Source organism: Nipponia nippon, unplaced genomic scaffold, assembly GCF_047370975.1.
Source record: "Nipponia nippon isolate SJK-2023a ecotype South Korea unplaced genomic scaffold, ASM4737097v1 scaffold_11, whole genome shotgun sequence".
Classification (NCBI taxonomy): Eukaryota; Metazoa; Chordata; class Aves; order Pelecaniformes; family Threskiornithidae; genus Nipponia; species Nipponia nippon.
The window spans coordinates 28,427,511-28,449,690 of record NW_028262302.1 but is presented as its reverse complement, the minus strand read 5'-3'; the positions used below and the strand labels follow the sequence as shown (position 1 = coordinate 28,449,690).

At 48.3% G+C, this 22,180-nt stretch overlaps 1 protein-coding gene across 3 annotated transcripts in view; it reads right to left on the bottom strand.

The window, feature by feature from the left end:
- Positions 1 to 16,836: 16,836 nt before the first annotated feature.
- DDHD1 (DDHD domain containing 1) overlaps positions 16,837 to 22,180 on the bottom strand; it is a 69,107-nt gene continuing 63,763 nt past the window's right edge. For all 3 annotated transcript variants that reach the window (XM_087746847.1, XM_087746849.1, XM_087746848.1), the window contains 3 exons: positions 21,455 to 21,707; positions 19,982 to 20,164; positions 16,837 to 17,884 (listed from right to left, as the gene is read on the bottom strand). In XM_087746847.1, coding sequence (XP_087602973.1) covers positions 17,703 to 17,884; positions 19,982 to 20,164; positions 21,455 to 21,707 — 618 coding nt within the window. In that variant the 3' untranslated portion in view covers positions 16,837 to 17,702. The remainder of the gene's footprint in view (positions 17,885 to 19,981; positions 20,165 to 21,454; positions 21,708 to 22,180) is intronic.

Sequence of the window (22,180 nt, the reverse complement as noted above, 5' to 3'; positions counted from 1 at the left end):
CCTTTTGGCAAAACCTCTCCCAAATGTGGCTTTCCCTGTCCGCTTGCACCAGCTCTCGGAGGGTGCTCTCCTGTGCATGCTGCGGATGCTTTGCATGGTGCTGTCAGCAAGCTGTTACCGACGGTGTAACTCATTTTCTAGAAGCCCAGGGTGGGAAAATGCTGTGTTTTGATGAGGAAACCCCAGAACGCGATCAGTCTCTAGAGTTTTTTGGCTAAAAGTGACTTTGAAGGGTACTTTATCGCACTACTGATTTGTACTTTCCTGAGAGAAAGGGGGAAACTCCAGCCCAAAGGTTCAAATATCTCACACCCCGCCTCTTCTCCTGTAATATACAACATAATAAATCACTTTCTATTGTCCATCAGATTTTTTGAGCCTTTGCCACTCCTGTTCTGGCTTTTCTCCATCCTATTCATTTGCCTTTACAAATCCAAAGTACAGGCTGCAAGGCTGAATTTCTCCCATGGAGCTGTGACTCAAAGAAAACCCAAATGTCACGCAATGCTCAATCACCATCCCTGGAGCTGGTGACTCTGGGGTGTTAGAAGAAACACCCGGTATCATTTATCCGCTGCTAGTCAGCAAAAAGAAAACCCCAAAATCACAAATAATTCATCTGATGGCTCCGAAACCATCATCTGCAGAGCCAGCCAGATAATAGAAAGCGTCTATTTGGAAGGGACTTACTGGGAAGCAGTGGGGAAAAAAAAAAAAAATCCCCAAATCACACCATCAATTATTCATAGCTGCTATGCAGGCCCTTTCGGGGCAGCTGCTTGATGGGAAGCAGAGCTGCAGGAAAGAACCCTCTGCTGGCACCCAGCACCCTGTAGATCTCCCCAGGTCATGAAGGAGGGGAGAAAAACTGCCCCCAGCACCCTGCGTAGCCCCGTCCTGTGTATTTGCAAAGCGGCAGCCCTGCAGCTGGCATCACCGGGTGCTACGGCATCACCGAGTGCTACAGCATCAAACCCCCACCCCACCCCGAGCCCTGGCACTGACGCTTCCCGTTATCTCTCCAGTCCCAGCTCTCCCCTCCCCAACGGTCTGGGGAAACTGGCTCCCAGCCCGCGGGTTTTCCCTCTATCAATGCAGGGAGCAGCGAGGCGAAGCTCGTCCGTCAAGCTTCATTAGGGGGCCCGAGGGCTGCGGAGGCGTAGGGCATCCCTTGAGACACGCCGGACCATTCCCACCCATATGGATGCACTCTGGAGTGGGGTCAGAATCAGTTCAAGACATGTGGGGCTCAAAGACAAAGCCCAGTGAGAGCAGATCCGTGCCCTGCCCAGGCCTGGGGTTTCACCACACCAGTTTTTCTTTGCAAGCATTGCTTGAATCCCCCCATCCTGTGAAAAATTTTGCTCAGTGTAAGATGAGCTCCCCAGGGCACTGTTTGACCCCACAGCATTGCAAAAATCACCAAATCGTGAAACAGAGTAGCAAATCCAGCCCTGGGCACTGGGTCTCCAGTGGTGCTCAAGGGACATGAGGATAGGGAGGGACTGGGATGATTTTCCCAGCGTGGAAACCCCAGAAACCCCAGCCTGGGCCACCCATCCCCTCTGGCCAGTACTGGGATGCTGTCCTCTGGCCAGTACTGGGATGCTCCCCACTGGCTGCACCCCCAACCCGCTTGATGCCCGTGTCCTGGTCCCCATCCCGCAGCCCGAGAAAGATGCTCTGGAAATGGGTTTATTCTTCATCTCCCATGACCAGGGATGTGACAGCAGCAGCTTGGGGGGTGAATGGGGAAACCCAGACACCCCCCCAGTATAGAGAGCAAACACCAGTGGGAAGCTGGGACACCCTCATGGACCAATTAGCCCCCAAACCCCATGCCTCCCCTTCGTGTGGTATCCTGAGAAGGAGCCACGCAGCCCCAAGCTCCCCAGGGAGAAGATGCCCAATGCCCCCAAGCCCAGCCAGAAGGAAGGAGAAGCCGGCAGCAACAGCCCACTGGAAAAGTTGCCACTTCATTCCCATCACCCGATCCCAAAAGCATCCAAAGCCTCGGGAATAAGGCACTCGGAGCAAGCCAAGCCAGTGCAGGGAGTGGGGAGTTCCCCAAGGCTGCAAAGCCCCAAAGGCCAAACAAGAATAGCAGCAGCCCCATAAATCACACTCGTCCTATAAATCACACCCGTCCTATAAATCACACCCTCCTGATAAATCCCACCCCTGCTGCAGGAAGCTGCGAAGGCTGGAGGAGGAGGAGGAGGAGGGCATCAAGGACGGAGCTGCTAGGGTTTGGCCGCCTTTGCTTATGCGCTGCTAGAGAACAAAAAGCTCCGAACAAGGGTTTTTATCAAACCGCACGTCAGAGCTCTGTGAAAGGCGGGCTGATAACAGGCACCTGAGCAAAGGAACCGATGTGACGCGGGCACTGGGGGCACGTGTGCCTCAGGGGGGCATTTGGCCACGCAGCCCTGATGGAGCCCTCATGCAGGGCACTTTCACCCTGTGTCAATCACCCAAATTTGCCCCAGACCCCAGGTTGTGGGTGCAGGGGGAACGACCCAGCATCGTACCCTGCAACCACTTCACTTGGGCATCCGTGGGGCTCCCCACAGCCCCCCAGACTGCTCTTCTGTCTTGTTCTTAACCAAACACAAGCATATCCTGGCTCCTTTCGCTGAGTTTGGGGTGTTGTGACCTGGGCACAGGTCACCCAGCTTCTCTGGTCACATCCAGGTATGAACAGCTGCAGCCAAGGAAATTGCGGCAATTTTCTCCCCATTTTACAGATGGAGATGCTGAGGCCGGACGCACGGCAGCGACTTACAGCCACTGAGGATGCAGCTCCCTGCTGGAGCCAGGATTGTGCCGCCCGGGATGGCTGGTGTGGTTTGGTATGGTGGAAAAGCACACCAGACCCTGTGTGCAGGTTTGGGTCAAAAATAACCCCTTTTGCAGGGAAAATAACTCCGGGAGGCTGCAGAGAAACAGGAGGATTAGTGCACCGGCAGATGCTGGGCTCAGATTTCCCAGCCACGTCTGCATCTCTCCGCTGCGGATCGCTTCGGCTCTCAGTGCTGCGCTGAAGTTTTCTGAGCTGAATAAAGGCATTTGGGGAACATCAAGCAGAAAACAAATGCATCTATTAAAGTGGGAGGGAAGTTGGTACCTTTTACTTGCCTCTCGGAACAGCGGAGGTGCCCCGTGTAGCTGCACCAGCGAAGCACGTTCGGGAGCCTGTTGCACCAGGGGAAGCTGGAGACGGATGATGCCCAGACAGCTGGATGGTTTTGTGCTTTTTTGGCTTTAGTCTTCACCAGAAAGGTTGGATGCAAGCAGGATGGTAATGCAGTTAGTGCTGGAAAAACAGAGACAGAGCAGAGCGGCGTGGTTTAATAAGGGAGATGTTATTGAATCAGCTGGGTGGGATGAACTTCGCCTCCGAGCCGAGCAGTCTGAAGCGATGGGGAGCCCCCATGGGAAGAAGGGGGCTTTCGGCCAGCCAGGAATAGGCAACATGGGGAGATGCTGGGAATCCCCGAAACCCCACTGTAGCATGAAATTGCAGTGACTTGTGGGCTCCTAGAGGACACACGGTGGTCTGCAGCCAAGGGTGCTCTTGTGTACCTACAGCTTCTGGTGCAGCCCTGTGTCCCCGGCAAACTGGGGACAGATGGGCTCGATGAGGTCCCCTCTGGGGACCCCTGCTCCCAGTTCATCAGTGGTTTGTGGTGAGATGGGATGGTGACCGATGAGGAAAGGCTCTAAGAATTCAGGCTGTTTACCCTAGAGAAAGACAGACAGCCGATAATGTCTTCAGGTAGATAAAAGAGGGTTTATCTTCAGAGGGAGGGATGGAAGAGGGTGCAAATGCTCTGTTCCCCACTTCCACAATGGATAGGCAAAAAGCAATGGGCAAATCACCTGGAGAAAGGTTCAGGTTAGCTCCTCAGGGAGACTGTTTAGGTGTAAGGGAGGGAAGGACTGCAGAGGGAGGGGAATCACCATCGTCAGAGGTTTTTAAAGCTGAGCCAGAAAACATGCATCCCGGATGGTCTATGTGCCTGCTCTGTGCCAGTGGGGCTCTCCCACCTTCTCTGAGCAGAGAAAGCTTTCGGCGGCTCATTGCTTAAACAGGAGGATGCTGGAGCTGCTGCCTGATCTACAGAGCAACAGCTTCATTCTCTCCAAAGACGGGCTTGAAATTAGTGTCGTGCACAGGCTTGGTCCAGTCCCCACTTGTAGGTAAATCTCTGTGCTCCACTGCATGCTGAATCCAGCCCTGAGGATGCCCCAACCCACCACACGCCAGAAGGATGGCCGTCCACTCATGTCCTTGCAGCCGCATGTGGTGAAGACCTCAGGATGGAGAGCACATCTGTCCTGGTTTCGGCTGGGATAGAGTTAATCTTCTTCCTAGTAGCTGCTATAGTGCTGTGGTTTGGATTTAGCGTGAGAATAATGTTGATAACACACTGATGGTTTAGCTGTTGCTGAGCAGTGCTTACACTAAGTCAAGGCCTTTTCAGCTTCTCATACTGCCCTGCCAGTGAGGAGGCTGGAGGTGGACAAGGAGCTGGGAGGGGGCACAGCCAGGACAGCTGACCCCAAATGGCCAAAGGGCTATGCTATACCGTGTGGCATCATGCTGAACAAAAAAACGGGGAGGAGTTGGCCAAGGGGGTGCGGGCGCTGCTCAGGAACTGGCTGGGCATTGGTCAGCGGGTGGTGAGCAAGTGCATTGTGCATCACTTGTTTTGTATATTCTTTTATCATTATTATTGTCTTCCTTTCCTTTTCTGTCCTATTAAATTGTCTTTATCTCAACCCATGAGTTTTACCTTTTTTCCGATTCTCTCCCCCATCCCACTGGGGGGGAGTGAGCGAGCGGCTGGGTGGTGTTTAGCTTCCTGCTGGGTTAAACCATGACAACATCAGTGCCAGACCATCCCCTGGGCCACCCAAAATACCAGCAACACAGCCCAGGTGGGAGCAGAGAGGTAGCAAGTACTGGGGGGGCCAGGACCCTTCACCCCTGCTGCCAGCTAGTGCCGTGGGAAGCTGGTCTGGGGCTGCTCCTGAGTGCGGCAGGATGATCATGGAATCATAGAATCATCGAATCATGGAATGGTTTGGGTGGGAAGGGACCTCTAAAGCCCATCCAGTCCCACCCCCTGCCATGGGCAGGGGCATCTTCAGCCAGGCCAGGTTGCTCAGAGCCCCGTCCAGCCTGGCCTTGAATGGTTCCAGGGATGGGGCATCTCCCACCTCTCTGGGCGACCTGGGCCAGTGCTTCACCATCCTCAGCGTAAACAACTCCTTCCTTAAATCTGGTCTGAATCTCCCCTCTTTTAACAGCAGGCACAGCGCGGGCACTCGGTGCGAAGAGTCAAGCCCAGTCACCAGGGCAAGAAACTGCAGAAATCAGCTGGGACTTGGGAAAGAATTAAAAAAAAAAACAGCCAGAAAATAACCCACTGCCTTGAGAGCTGACTGTAAGCGACGGTTGTTTAAACATGGCAGAGTATCAGAGTGCTCGAGGAGCTGGATGTGTGTACAAGAGGAAGGCAGCTGGAGGTGGGTGCCAGTATTTTCTGGCAGTGTTGGGTTGGAAATATCCTTCAGCTCCTTAGATAGCAAGCCGGAGATTACGATGCGAAGGAATGTACCGCGAGCCGCTGCTGTGCACAGCCGTGGGAGGGTGGGAGGAGAAGCCAAGCCCCATGGCAGCGTGATAGGAAACAGCCTGGGGATGCACAGGGAAGAGGAGAAAATCAGGTCAATGCTCTGAAGTGGCTTAACAGGCCGTCGGGAAGCTCTTGGGAAGGAGATGGGTGCAGGGGGAGAAGTGTTGGGTGAGAGGAGATCTCCATGGTGCGGAGATCATCGAATCATGGAATGGTTTGGGTGGGAAGGGACCTCTGAAGGCCATCCAGTCCCACCCCCTGCCATGGGCAGGGACATCTTCAGCCAGAGCAGGTTGCTCAGAGCCCCGTCCAGCCTGGCCTTGAATGGTTCCAGGGATGGGGCATCTCCCACCTCTCTGGGCAACCTGGGCCAGTGCTTCACCACCCTCAGCATAAACAATGTCTTCCTTAAATCTAGCCTGAATTTCCCTTCGTTTAGTTTAAAACCATTCCCCCTTGTCCTATCAAGATGGGGTGATGGTTATTCCCTGCGATGGATGTCACAGTTTCAGCTGGGACCGCTGCTCCACGGGCGGCACAAACACAGCGGAGAGCCCCCGGGAGCGTGAACCGAACCGATGAGCGGCAGAGAGGTTTAGTGCCACCTTTTAGGAGATGGACAGGGGCACTGGGCAGGTTTGGGATCCCAACCCAGGCTCCCTCCGCCCTCCCATCTTGGCCTGCGAAGTGATGAACAGGGCCAGAGCCTGCAGACCTGGGGTTTGCCATGAGCCCCTCTATGGAAAGCATTTATTACCTCGTTTGGCTCCCCAAAGCTCTCTGCACCGAGCACCGGCTGCTTTTGGGAAACCCCATCTCCAGCCGACAGCCCAAATCCTGACACATCTGCCTGGCCCTGGCCAGACCCTCGGAGGTCGGTGGCACCCTGCATCCAGCACTGTCCCCCACGCTGGCGGTCGTGCAGAGCGGGAGGAGCAAGTCCCGGACGCTTCTCCTTGGCAGGGGACCAGAGGGAGGGGAAGTGATACAGGAAAGTATCTCAGCTGCGTGTTTGAATGCACAGCTGGCAAAAAGATATTCCCAAGACCTCACTCATTTTCCCAACTACACGGAAACATGGCAATGGAGAGGAGGAGAGACCTATTTTGGCCGTCTGATGTGCTTTTCCTCCCCAGGGGGCTTTAACTAATGTCCTGAGAAGCCAGTGCCGTTTATACTGAGCTTGCAGCCTCCAGCTCTTTATTTTGCTCAGTTTAAATAACACGAATGTTGGGCTCCATCAGTTCCTTTGGGAGTTTTCTTTTTTTTAAAGGCAGAGTCCAGGAGATTGTGCTGCCGGAGTATTTTTTTCCAACCATCAAGTCCCCTGTCCCTCCCTGCAGGGACGTGGTGGTGTGGCCAGGCTTTGCTTACATCTCTGCAGTGTGTTTTGGGCACGGGAGATGCTGCCAGCTGAGCAAAAATGGGTTATTCCAACATCTGTTCCTTGCAAGGAAACACCTCTGCCTCCCCCTTCATCTCCTGAGTGATGACACCGGACGATGACAGCGCCAGGCCAGGAAAAAACAGTGATAGCGGCACTGGAAAGAATAAGGAAAAAAAAAAGCCCACAGCAAAAAAGTCAAAGTTCCATCAAATCGCATGGAAATTAGGCACCATCTTGCAGGAGTCACTCCTGGATCTCAAAGGAGAGGTTACCAAGGCCATGTGGATGCCCAGCCTGCAGAGGCTGGTTATAAATGATGTGTCCTTCCTGGAAGGGACCCCAGCATGAAGATGGTACCTGGTGTCCAACGGAGCAAGCCCCTTCTTAGGAGAGCTGGGAGCAGGGCTGGCATCTCGGGTGGCTTTGGCACGTGACACCACGATTGCCATCTTCTGCACCCGAACAGCTTTGTGTCACCATGAATCATCTCAGTGTGACATGCCAAGTGGCACAGCAGCTCTCGGGCTTTGAGGAGGGACAAGGAGGATCTGACTCCCAGGTTCTTTTCCCTGGGAGAGGTGCCAGGATCAGGCAGGGCCACCCTGCGGTGCCGACTCACGGTGCCCTTGCGTGTCTTCTGCCATCAACCCAACACCCAGGGACGTGCTGCTGGAGGGTCACTCAACTGGAATAACTTTCTCTGTAGCATCACGCCAGTGGAGCGGCTGCTGGGAAAACTCCCAGCGTGGGTCAGCCTGGAGTTAACTTTCCAGGCAAAGCTGTAAGAAATAAGAAGTGCTACAAGGGAGAGCGCAAAGGCTCGCGCGTTTCTGCTCTCCTGCATCCCACAAGATCAAACAGATGGGGATTGTCCTGCGAGGCAGAGCAGTTTGGGGAAAAATACCAAAAAGGAGATGCTTCTTTGCAGAATAGCTGCTCCAGAGATCATGGGTGACGTTTCCAGCAGGGCAAGGCATGCTACACCGTCATGTCCCAGCTGAAACAAGGAATACATGGGCTCGTTTCCAAGCGCTCTGGCTTTGGGCCAGTCACTTAACTCTCGGCATCTCAGTTCCTTTAGCTGGAAAAGAGGCGAGCTGTTCTTCCCGGCCTCTCTGGCATCTCCCGGGATGTTCGGACTTTGGGAGGTGAGGATGGGCTGTACGCCCACAGCCCTACCGCAGCGAGCTGGCAGTAGTAGGGTGCGATGGACGCTGGTTTTCAGGAACCCAGTCCCATGCTCGCAGGTGCAAGCCTGTTTTCTACAAGGTCAGGTTCGGGAAGCACCATTTGAATGATTGATGGCCTGCTTTTTTGGGGGAGCTGTTTCCTCCTGTTGACCAAGCGCTGGAAGCTACCCGCTGCTAAGGCCAGGATGCTGGGAGCACTGGGGTGGCTCTGACGAAAGCCCTGCACTCCTGACTTGCCCTCTCCGAGGAAATTTGGCACCAGCAGTGAAGGTCAGCAAAAGGAGGCCTGAATGCAATGCCTTAAAAGAAGTCAGGAAGGGACATGTCTGCCTGCCTGTCTGTCTGTCTGTCCTTTTAAGCTATTTTGCAGCCAGCAGCTCCCTTCCTTAACTTAGAGACTAATTCTGAAAGCATCGCGTTGCAAACAGATCAGGTGCCAAGTTCACCTGATCCAGAAGGGAGATCTTTTTGAGACCCCCTCGGGCATTTCCCAGGCTGCCCAGGCCCAAGAATCCGCATGCAGGACGCGAATGGCACCGGCGGGCATCGGAACAGGATCGCCCAGCTTCTGGAAAACCATTTCTGGGACAGGAGAGCTACCAAAGACCCAAAGCACCCGAGAACCCCAAGCATCTTGCTGCTCCCACTGCTCTCCAGGACCCCCGTCCTCTCCTCCCAGGAGCTGCAATGTTTTAGAGCTCGCAGAGCCGATTCGCAAAGCTAACTGCAAACTAGAAAACCTTATGTCAGGAAGAAGTCACAAGGCATCCTAGCCAGAAACATATTTGGGGAGTGAGTCAGTGGAGGGGGAAGCAAAAAGAAAGTTGCACCCTTTTTACTTGATGAAAAAAGCATATGGCAGCAGCCAATATTGTGAACGACATTCTCCGCTCCGGCAACGGAGCCAGAAAGAAAACTCATGACTCAACCGTTGCATTTCATCCAAATCTAAAGAAAAAATCTCGTTCAGGAGGGGTATCTTCAGGGAGAGTCAGCAAGAACTGATTTAGCTGGTTAATTAACTAAATTGTTTGGAGAGGGTAAAATTATTTTGCAGAAGCTTTTAGGCCCATTTTAAAGCCCTGATTTAAACACAGCTTAGACTGTGGAGAAACAAGTGCACTCTGCAGACATATATCATGCACAGAATATATTCGTCCATGCTCGCGTACACACACGGTTTCTCCTGAGCACAGAATAAACTCGGGAGGACCTTAACGCTTACACAGAAACAGCTTGCATCCAGAGCTCCCCCTTCCCCCAGAAGGCTGTGAACACGTCACCATAAATCATAAATCCAAGGAGGCCAAAAATGCCATCACGATTATGAAATATAACTAGAAATTGGCCAAACATTTACTGCAAAATCTGTTCAACTCTGATTTTCGTTGGGTAGCTAGAATAAAAGGACGCATTGCAGAATGCAGGACCAGCACGGTCTGCAGAGGTTTCCAGGCACTGTCACTGGCTAAGGCTATCCAGAATCAAAATTCGCTGCAGAGAGGCAGTTGGAAGCAGCCAGTCCTCAACAGTTTTTTTTCCCAAGACTTTGTGGTTGCAGATGTCAAAGCTGTAACACTCGGTCAGCCCAGTGACTTGGGCAAGAAAGTGAATAATCCCTAGAAAGCAGCCCAGCGGTGCTGGGTGGGGAGCTATCGCTTGCGGGAGGTCAGACAAGACACAGCGGCCCCTCCTGACCTGAGCCATCCATCAGCGTCCGAGTTTAGGTGGCTCTGGGTAGGGAAGCCAAGGCTCTTGTGGCCCTAGAACTGCAACCCAGCTGCTTCTGAAAGCGCTGAAAATGGGCTGGAGACCATGAACCAGACAAGCCCCAGCATCGGGACAGGCTCAGAAAGGGGTTTCAGTTCCCCTGCAGACACACGTGTACGCCCTGGGCTCCCTGCTCCAGTTCTGGAGACCCCACCTAAGCGGACAGGGCACGGGCTGCCTTGCAGGACTGTCCCCGGGCTGAGCATGGTCACCGGAGCAATTAAATACCACCAGGAGAAGCTATAGCGATATTTTGGGCGAGCAGCAGCCCCTTAGTTCAGGTGTGCTCGCCATGGGTAGGAAGGGATCACTCAACCCTGAGGAATATGAGGACACTGGGGGCAGGACAGGGCTGAGCCCCTCGGGGGAGGCAAGGGCCGCAGCTCCCGTCCCGCTCGCTGCCATCCCCCTTGCGCCCGCGTCTCCTGACGGGAGCATCAAGCTACAACATGTGTTTAACACGTGCTGGCTGATACGCATCAGGCTGTTCCACAACGCTGCCAAGCTTTGCCTTGATTTAATCAGCGCTTCTCCTGCCTGGTTTTTCTTCCCCCTCCGTCCCCCAAATGCAGATGTGGTCTCTCCAACGCGAAGGAGATGGCAGGTTTCTTCTGTGACAGCACAGCACGCATCGTTAGAAGGAACATTTCTACCCTCTTCCCTTTTCTGCAACCACCACAAAGTGACCTCACCTCCCTCCCTTCCCCCTGCTGATTTTTAATACTCCAGTTTATATGAAAATTAAAAACCTCCACACTCAATTGCATGCAAGGGGCAGTCTGGTAAGCATAAAGGAGAAAACCTGAGGGGCGTGCCAGGAGACATCGCTGTCCCATCCCAACAGCGTGCTTTGTAAACGCAGAACTGTTGTTTCTGAAGCATAAGCCCTTCCCGCAAAGCGCAGAAGACAAAACACCAGCGCCACATGTAAGCTGTTTAAAGATTCCTTTTCCAACACTCTCTCACCTTCTCCAAAGCACACAGATTAACCGAAGGACCCTTCACAGTCCAGTAGTGTTAAAACTAGGTGTGGAAATACCAGTGAAAGGCAGTGGTGGCATGCCTGGAACCCGCCCCGTGAGACACCAGCGGGGACTCAAATGGGGTTTGTTTGGGAAGCGGTCTGTCCTTCTTTGTAAATCAGTCTAACCATTTCCTTACTGAAAGCGCACCTAGCAATGCTGAAAGTACGTTATTTTTAAACTTAAGTGTTGGTTACTTAAAAGTAATTATGAATATGAAAATTATTTCTGACAAATCCTGCAGTATTAAACATTCTGGGAAGTTACCGGAGCAGGACATCGGCATTTTTAGACTGAAAACCGCATGCTCCTCATGCGGCCCTTCGGTACAACAGAACGGGAGCAGGATGAAAAGGTGGAAAGATAAAACATTTGTGCACGTTTCAGAGGGCTCTTCTTGCAGAGCTTTTTGCCATTTTGCCTTTCCATGCCAATTCACAAGGGGAAACCCCTACCCCGGGAGCCAGTCCCTGCGACAAAGCGCAGGGCTTGCGGCGGCCCCGCGGCAAACGGCGGCGAGGGGGGAGCCCCGCTCCCTGCGCAGGCTGGGCTCGGCGGCACCGGCCAGCCCAGCACCCAGGTTTCACAAGATCCACCACCCTGAGAGCACGGCCATTTGCACCAGCTCAGCCTTTGCCCACCCCGATCACTCACAATTGCCTTTTCCGCTGTTGAGGGTTAATCGAAATGGTCTTCGTCCCCAGCCTGCTGGGTCATTACCCTGCAAAACCTGAATATTTGGAGTCCAAAACCCCCAGTGCGTGTTAGTGACTCACTTCTGAAAACACAAGCTGTGAAAACACAGCAGAGACGATGTGGTCTGTCAGCCTCTTTCCGGTGGTAGCACAAACTCGTTTCTAGTTTTGGGTAGGTGTGAGAGACAGCAGTGGACGCAAAGAGATCGCGAATTCCAAATCAGCAGAGCCGCCCTCCTTTCCCCCTTCCTGTGGCTTCGGTTTCCAACCAGTCTGGGCTTCGCAGGCAGAAGGATACGAACACCACAGAAAACCAGAATTCAACCACAGTGCGATTTCTCTGCTCGAGAGATTCAAGGGTTCAGTGCTGGCCAACTGGCAACCGAAACGCCAAGGGCTTGTATTCCCCCCCATAATCCATATTATACACATTCACCGAAGAAAAGGTAGGAAGAGCAACGAGCACTGAAGGCATGCAGAATATGATCCTAAACTCGCCGAAGTCAAGGGAAGACCTTTGTTTCAGCGGGGTTGGGATCTGGCTGTGAGAAAAGCAGCATCAGCGGGACCACGTTGGTAGCTTGAGGTGGTCTGACATCACCAACGATGTCGTATCAGAGAGAAAAAAATCCGGATGCCTAAGGCACTGGATAAGATTAATTTCTACTTGAAACAGCTATTACGTGTTCAAAAGCCAGGCTAAAGGAGCCTTCTTATAAACTGAAGAAAGAAGTAAAACCCCCCAAATTGAGATGCTTTGGCAGAAACATGCTTGAAAATCATGTTTTAAAATGGAAGTCAAGGATCTTGAAATGGTAAGACCTTTTAAATAGCTGCTTTTTGAGTACACGGTATGGGACCACTCTGAGAGGAGACACTGACTCTCAAGGAGATACTGAAAGAGCCATAAAACCAGCAAGAACAACAAACTGGACATGGGGTCCTTGGAGCCCGAGGTCTGGGCAGGGCTGCAGCCTGCGGAGAAGCTTGCACTCCACCTCTCCCACGTCCATGCTTACGATCAATGAGGCACCAGGGAATGGGCAGAGTAGCTGCAAGAAATGGTATTTTATTTGAGAAACAAAGAGAGAAGTTAATCTGTGGCAGATGCCCACAGAATTGTCAAATGAAAACCCTCTCTTTGGATAAACCAGCGAGGATTTCAAAACCACAGGAGATTGCTTCTGGGCCATCTCATGTTTGCAGGGGACTTTTCACTCTTGAAGGGAAAGGATTGGCCAAGGCCTGCTAGTCAAGAGCTGCAGCTGGGGAGCCAGGGCATTTTGAGGGGAAATGTTGGAATTTGCTTGCTAATGGGACCAGAGAGCACTGACCTCCGGGGCAATCTGATACTTTCATAGTCAGGCATTTCTCTCCATGTATTAGGACTTCTCTTATTCCTTGGAAGAGGAGACCATGTCAACACAGTGTCAGCATCAGGAGCTGTGCATGCAGTTTTAAGTGCTTCTGCAATGGCATGCAGAGAAACACAAAACATTGTGACATCCATAGCGAAGTCTGGGTCAAACGGGCCTCAAGGGATGCAGGAGAAACCCAAAGAGCAAGGAACCAGTCTTGGGAGAGGCCAGCCCAGATCCACTGCTCGCTACCATGCCAAAATTCATTGCCAGTGACAGCAAATGCTCGGTCCCAGGGTTAAGCTGACTGATGGCAGCGACCGGAGAAGACAAACGCAGTGAGAGAGAACAGGCAAACCCACCCTGAAAGCTAAACGCTTCCAGCTGGGCTTTGCTGATGCTGAGCTTTCAGGAGAGGTTTCTGGGATCACGACGGTAATCCTCTTGGGTTTCAAAGTCTCCGCTTTAAGTCTTGAGGATGCACAGGCCATGCTCAAACAAGCAGAGTCCTGAAGCAAGCTTCAGTTCCAGTGGATGGAAATCAAAGCAGAAATGGAAGCCAAAGGCTTCAGAAGAGGCTTGAGTGCAACGGGTAGGAGAGAAGCTGTGCTAAAAAATACCTACAGAAGAGGGAGGGAAAAGCTAAACCAAGAGAAAGTTTAATTTTGTGGAAAATGATTATTAAATGCAGATCAAACATGGAATGCAAGAAAAACATCAGGCTGAAGTCCATCCGATCAACCAGAAAATGGGGTTGTCGCACAGGTGACGTTTTAAAAAAATAGATTTTAAAGCTTTTCGCAAGATCAGCAAAGACAGCAGGCACGGCCTCTGGGGAAGCAATGAAAAGTGGTCGCTACAATTGCAGCTGGAGAGCAAGCAGTATGATAATGCTTGGAAAACTGAAAATGACTCGGTACGTGTGGCGGTCTATTACTGCGTCTCGGCGTGTAAAAGCTTACCGAACCCCTGACGTTCACTGAAGACGTATAGCAGAGACAGGGCAGATGACCTGTAACACACCATGGGTCAAGCACCCGCCGTCCAACTTCAGTAGAAAAATGATGTGCGGAGGCAGAAACCTAATCTCCAAGCTAGTAACGGGAAAATGGGAAACAACGGATTCCAAATAAACTTGCTGGGCAGAGGGCACACAAATATACATTAACTATCTAACTCAAACAGTTGACATAGTGATTCATGAACTCAACTTGAAAAAAAAAAAAATCAATCCCCACCAATTTAGCTCCGGGCAGAGTCAGCTGGACTGACAAGCGGCATGGGGAACGAGCACCAGGTCAACAGAAAACCATGAAGGAGGAAGAGGTGGCAACCATAAATACATATATGAGAACGTGAAACATGTTTCAGTTCAGCCTAATGATCCTAATTAGGAAAGGAGATAAAATAATTGAAGTTGGCCAGCTAGACTATCATGGTAAAATAAACCAAGGGCCTCTAACTCCAGAAACACAGGCAATAAAAGCAGAGAGAGAGAGCGCATTCAGGGGAAGGGAGGCTGTGGTAAAACCATGACAGAATAATTAGGAGCAAAGGGATGGAATTCAGTAAAAAGAGGGAAAAAAAAAATTACAGCTGATTATCTGCAAAAATGACCTCGAGGCAAAAAAACTGTAAGCGCCAAATTTGGACAAAGTACTCAAGGACAAGTTTCAGAAAACAGCTCAGTATCAGTCAGAAGACCGACAACAGCGCAGTACATTTCCCTTATCTTGGTTTCTCAAGAAAAACCACCAGTCAACACAGCTTGTAAAGCTAAACATCATTCTTGCAGAAGAAAACAAGTCAGTAATTGGAAGCGAGGACATTCCAGCTCTATATTATGCCACGGACCATCTGACCAGAAAGTTTTAAGCGTGAAATTTAGACTCCAGCATGCAAAGACATGACCCTACTTGAATCTTTGTTACGCTGCAGAATAGCAACGGGGCAAGCCTTTTTCTAACAGCTTCAAAATTCAATGATCAAATAGTATTTCATCTTTGCAGGAGGGCAAGAGATCTTTTTTGAGGATTAAAAAGCTGAAAGTCTGCCCACAGCATGCTTAACAACTTTGCATACACTTTAGAATAACTCCCCATTTATTCTTTCGGGGTATGTTTTATCTTTGTAATTAAGCTTGGAGATTAGATGCTCCATGAAGTTACAAATTAGAACAGAATCATACACACATACGTCCATTAACTCGGGAAAAACAGAAAGCGATGAACAGGCATTGGTCCTTATTATCCCTTCTCCTACCAGCAATATGGTTTACTTCTCAGCGCTATCTTCTCCCTGATTTACCAAGGGGTACGTACATAAAAGTAGGATCTCCTCCCTTATATGGAGAGCAACCAGCAAGTACCGGCATGTCCCGATGTGAGGGGAACAGCTAGTCCATAAATCTGAAACGCGTTCTGGACAACAGCAGTTTATGCAGACCACAAGAATTACAGGAATTAACCCCCTTTTGTTTCCAGCGTTTAAAAAGAGATCTAGTGTAGATCCAGTAGCGTAAGGGGATACCGCGGCGGCGGCATGACCCAACTCAAAGTGCTGAAACACAAACCATGCACATTTGGAAATGTTTTGCATGTTCTAAATATAAAAGGAGATTCTCCTTTTATGTTTGAGTTCTCCTAATTAGGAAGAGCTGATTAAACAACTTATCTGGAAAGCCAGTAATGTAAACAAGAGCCTGTTTTCTGGAGCAGAGGTGTCGAGCTTCCTTCTCTTAGAGGGCTGATTTTAACTTTTTACGATTGTTCATCAACCAAGGTAAACATGTCGGGCAGGAGCGTTACAGTTCGCCGAGGCTAGATGGACTTTTTCAGAGATCCACACTGAAGCATGGTCTTTTGCATTGTCCGAACATCTTTCTTATTGTTTATTGCATTTATAGTAGTGCTGTTTCTGTCATCGTCTTCCCTTCCCATTCCCCTCCACTCCTCTCCTTCCTTTTTCTTTGCGTTGTTTTTTTCCCTTCGTAATTACCCCAAAATCCCTAACCCCCACACGCAAGCCTAGCTCCCAATTCCTTCCCCGTTGGCACCATGGACTGGGGAAATAAGCAACAGCCCAAATAATACTATTTGCGAGGATAATATTCTTTCTGCCCCCAGAAGTTCAGGAAAGGGCACCTGGGTGGTTTCCACATCTCCGAGCCCCTGGCCAAGGCTGTCTGCTGGCGTGGGCTGATGGTTGTCACATCTCTTTACACTGAGAACACCGCTATTCGCCAACACCACAGCCTGAGGGTTTGTTTTTTTTTTTAAACAAAAGTTTAGATTCTGCAGCTTCTACATATGCCATACGGATCACAAATACCTCAGCCAGAGGCAGCCCAGAGGCCATATATCTGACACTTCTACTCCGGAGTTTTAAAATCTCAGCAATGACCTTTTAGTGTTTCATTTGGAGATTTCTCCCTTTCATCACAACACTTCTCTCTTGACTTCTCCTGAATTAGTTTCAGATACAAATCTAATCTAAGCTCTGGTATTCTTAGGCCTCACCAAGTTTATTTTATGCTGCTCTCTTTCCTCTTGATAGGTTCCTTGCACGTAAATATACATACACATACATTTTTATACAAACGTGCACACACATACGTACATGTAATAATGGTAAGCGAAAGACAGCTGGATCCTCTGCAAACCAAGCCTAACATGAGGTCAAAACCTTCCTGTGCCTGAGAAACACTTGGGACCGAAAAAACATAGGCGGTTACTTACCTTTGAGAAGAATGTGACTGATGTCATTTGTGTGAAACCACAAATATTTATTTTTAATGAAAAAATACTTAAAGTGTGCCACAGTGTCCATATATTCATTTGAATAGTAGTACAAAGATATGTATTTCTGAGAAAAAAGTCTTAACACTGTAGAAAATAAATGTGGTTCTTAAATTATGTCAAAAGAAACCAGTAAAAAAGTAATGTTTTATACACTGGAATAAAATGAAACAATTAGAGAGAATAATAAATTATAATTACAGTATTTCAAATATTTGCTTCATGCTTTTTTCAGCATTAGTTTCTAAATGTGTCACGCATAATACGCCCTCAGAAGCCAGCAGTCAGAATGGTCTCTCAATGGTACTGTGGATAATAGCATGTGGAGCTGAATAAAGTCCTAGAAAAATGACACCACCGTTTGTTATTTACTGATACATAAAACATCAGAACATGGCAGTTTTAGGTTTGTATCTAACATATATTTTTGTTAATGGAAATTAATTTAGTTTTTTTTTGTTTTTAATCAACTAATCTTTTATACTTCGATGAACTAAACAGCAATTATGGTCATTAACAAGTATGTCACCCAAGCACACTGCCACTGCACGACCGTGCTTACGGGATGCTACACGTTGTATTGGCTTTTTATACAGTCAAAGTTAACAAGAATTTGGAATCATTTCAGGTCTAATTAAGCACTGCAAAATGTTTAAAACCGTAAAGTGCTTTTAAATACAAATCATTTTTGCTCTTTAGAAATAGGAAAAAATCCAAACATGCACTTAAACCTGAAACCTCCATGCCATATATACTGCAGTTCAACAGTAAAAGATCAGTTTTGTGCCATTTGTTTTAAAATTTCCTTTCCCGTCCCGCCCTATCCCCAGTCAAAAATTCAAATAGTGTCTAAACTGGATTTCTCGGTATCTTCTTGGTCGTGTTTGTACATGAAGGTTAAAAGGAAAAGAGCAATATCCAGCGATGACCAATAGGCAGTGTGTGATGTGACTGCGGACCAGTATCTGCTCTCCACGAGACCTTCCCTGAGCTCAAAATCGATCCTGTGCTCCAGTTCCACTAGAAATTGAACAAGAAAGAAAAACACTGTTAGAATTGTACGTCAGCAGGAGAAAAAAACACCGGCATGTTTGTCCATCAGCTTTGGGTTCCGATTCTACTTGCTGTATAGAAAACGCACATAATATCTCTGTGTTTACATTTAACAGCACACTCACCTAAGTTAACTGTGATTTTTAATAATGTGTACGTACATTTTTAGGCACATACACTTAGCACAAACCTGACCTAAGAGTGGCGCTTAGTTCAGGGGAAAAAAACCTAAAACCTAAACCTAAAGCTTGTTAAAAGCTGGTGGTTTTTTAAGCAGCTTTTTTTCCTTATAGTAACTATATAAACACATTTATTTATGCTCCCTATGATAACTACACAGAAGTATCCAGCAAATGTTGAGGCCCCATTAGGAAACATTGACTTTCAGAAGGTGGATGCTCAGAACTTTCCGAAATAAATGGACTCCTCGCATCTTTAGTGGCTATACAAGGAGACTACACCCAACATTATAAGCCCTTTCTGAAAACCAGCCGTCCCTACACCGCACTAGCCCTTTTCATTTCCAGATTATTCCAAATATATTTCAGCAGTTATCCTTTCATTTCAATGGCTGCTTTGATTAATACCACATTCAAAGCAATTTTCACTGCATGTTTAACTGGGCCAATGGCTAACTTATTGTTAAGGCACTTTAGCGGTTAGAAAATCTCTACAAGGAGCAACAGAATAAAAAGGACAAAACTAAAAGCCTGCTTAGCTACAAAAGCCAAAACCCCATATTGAGTAAAAAATGCAGCCATTTATCAAAGCCAGTTTCAAGGAATTTTAATTCTTGGCTCAAAGAGCGCATAAAGGGAGCATCGCACAAGCGCTGCCTCGGCAGTCATGGCACAGCAGCACTCGGGGAAGGACATGCCTCCGTCTTTTCACAGGAGCCTTGCACCGCTTTGCAAAGGCGGCAAGGAGAGGGAGTCAGAGCCTTCGAATACCAGGAGACAACCGCAGTCATTTCCACTAAGACGTATATATTCAGAAAACCAGCCGCCCTGCAGGAAGGACGCCCCGAACGACTCCGTCTCCCCCTGACGAGAGGCCGTTACAGGAGCTTGGGAGGCAGCCAAACCCCACCACAAGCCGTGCGGCCGCCTTCTCAGAAGCAAATACTTAGGCGGCAGATTGCATCATTCGGCTTGCAGCCTCGCTGGCCTCCGCTCTACGTTCTCCTTCTATGGAGCAGGGACGGGTTTTCGGCAGAGAGGGATGCAGGAACCGTGCAGAAGGCCCTCGATGTGCCAGCCCTCCCCCTGAAAGGACCTCATCGGCAGCTCCACAATATTCGCTGTCATGCCACTCTATTTTCTTTGTTTAAAACAAAGTCTCTGTCCTCAAATACTGACGCAGACAGGTTATCTGTTAAAACTAGCAGCGATGAACGGACGGCAATGTATCATGTGAATGCTATCACAAGATACAACATACTTGTGACTCCTTAGATTGCAAAAACCCCCGCCTTGCAACAGTGCCAATGAGAAGTTTAGAAATAAAATCAAGTATGAATTCCTGTAAAGGAAGAACCTATAACTTTTCCAAAAAAACAGCTGCTAAAATTGCACTTTCTGTTCTGGGCGGTTCAGACCAGGACAAGGGCAGCTTCTGTCTCCAGTCATACGTGCCTTTAAATCCAGATTGCTTCAGAATTGCAAATGTACGGGGAAATTTAAATAAGTCCATTTTATGATAAATTCAGCAATTATATTGCTTTTCGTAGTGGGAGTCTAGGAACTACTGATATGCAGATCTCGTTAGCCAAAACTCATACAGGCATATATATGTGTAAGTGGTGTACACGTCTGTACAAACATATACCGATAAACCTCCTTTAAAAGAAAAAAGGATAAAAGGGAGAACAAAGAGTCAGTCCTTGGACAGCCTTAAGAGATTCAAAAAGCAGGAATGGATTCAATATGTATCACTTCAGAGCAAACCAACAAAATCAAATAGCGGCATATGTTGTTACGGTATTTCCAGCCTCCCACAACATACAGATGCAGCCCGCTAAACGTCGTGTTTCCACGGGGTTTGGAAGGTGGACTCCCCACTGACCTGCGGGTTCGAGAAAGCCCGAGCTGCTGTGAGGGAAAGGCGGCGTCCCAACGGTTGTGGCCTTCTTGTCGTCCCCCTCGGCTCCCTCTTTTCCCGTCTCGAGTGTCTGGGGGGTGGTTGTACTAGATCGACCAAATCTCGAAAAAAGCATCCCGCCGAGGCCCTTCCCAATACTTGCAGCTCCTGCATTCAGCATGGAGGGGAAAAAAAACAACAAACCAAGCACAAGGGCAGCTAAATCAACCCGCAAATTAAATTCACTGTAGCACCCATCAATTAGAGTTGAGTGACAGACGAAGGAAAACACTATTCATGCTTTTCTAGGGTGGGAACAGCTTATCTGACTTCAGCGTACACTGTTTGTCGTGAGACTAATCTAGCGTACAAGCAAAGTCTATAATTTGGAAACTGTAGTTAGGGGAACAGAAATACATGAGAACACTTCTGCAGCAAGAAATCTGGTACTTTTAAGGATAACTCCTCTTCCATGAAAAGTCTAAGATTAAGACAAAAATGCTTTACAAGAACGTTAGTACCTTCTGCACATAAAAATCCCATCAGGACATTTAAGACACTCCTCCCATTAAGGGTCCTCACGTTGGCATAAGCCTTACAGACATTTAGACTGCTATGTCATCCTTTCAAAGGACGATTTTGGTTGCTCAGGAAGAGCGGTGTAAAAGTTAGGAACAGATCTGGGACGTTTTCTCCCGACTTTGCTGCCACCTTATGGACATGACCTTAAAGTTACTATAGTAACACGGCAAAAAGCAACCCCGCTTTGAAATACTGCCTCTTTCCACTTAAGGACTAAACTGGTTTTATATCCTTTACGTATTTGATTGGGAAGATTCCTGGCGCTAGGTCACGTTAGCCTTCTTCCAAATCCCACAGAGAGCTAAAGAAAAGCCTTGAGTCAACAAAAACTGCAAGCGCCTGCTCAAATATAAGCTCCAGTGAAAGTGAATTTAAGCTCAGTTAAACCAGGGTTTATTTTGAATCAGAAAGCCAGAAGGGGACAGACTTCATATTAAAACAGCCTGAATTTTCTACTGTAAAATCATGAGTTAAATGGAACCGTAATAGCTTACATAGAGTGATTTTTCTCCTATTTGCCAATATCAGAAAATGTAGTCACAACACAAGCTTTAATTTCTTTTTTTTTTTTTTTCCCCCCATGAAGTAGAGCGGAAACTATTAAATCACCAGGATGTTACTTCAATAAGGCAGACAACAATAAGGCAGCAATAGCATAAACTCCCTGACCCACATCCTTGACTCCAGTGTACGTAAACTGTCTTTTCTTCAAAGTAAGTGTCAGCTGGGATTAAAACAAGCCATACACCTATACAAAACAAACTGAAACAGCCAGGAATAGCTTGCTTATGGTTGCACCTCAAACAGCAAAGCTCTACAGGAAGGTCCTATAAATAGATATATATAAAAAAAAAAAAAGACATAAAGAACAATTACCTAATATACTTGCTTTGCCTATGTTTGTTATAGACTCCCCGTAGTGGCGTCGAACCATGACTGGTGAAGTAGTTGGGCTGGGTACAGTTGAAACACTTTCGCTATCAGTAACTGAGGTAGGTTCTTTTGTTGGGTTGAGAAAACTTGGCTTCATATGCTCATAAGGTAGAGGGTTTGCAGTGTTGTACCAGTGGATCTGGACAGGCGAAATGTTGCTGTAGTGTTTCAGAATTAAAGGTTCTAACCTATAGGCCTGCAAGAGTAATTCAGAAAAGAAAATCCTGAGTGTCAAGACTGAAAAAATCACATTCCCTTCCCGTACAGTGTCCTCTCCAACCTCAAATCCAAAATATCTGTAACGAGAAAGTGACTGAATGGTGGCATTATGTTCTGGTTCACTTGTTTTCCTGGAAGGTACATTAGCTGCCTAGCTGCTTGCGCGCTCACATTTGCACATTTCTCTGCCACGCTTCTACTACACGTTGTTACGAACACACAAGCTACTGTTAACAGATGTTATGCATCGACAGAGCAAACTTTATATACAATTAAACTGATTCTGCACAACACAACAGAGGGAGTAACTGGCTACGTAAACATTTTGTTTGATGACTCTTCATTGATCCCTGTGCAAACCATGAATTGATGTACTTATTAAAAAAAAAAAAAATAATTTTCTATTGATTCTTTTCTTTATTTACTTAGATGTATAAAAGCATTCTGCAC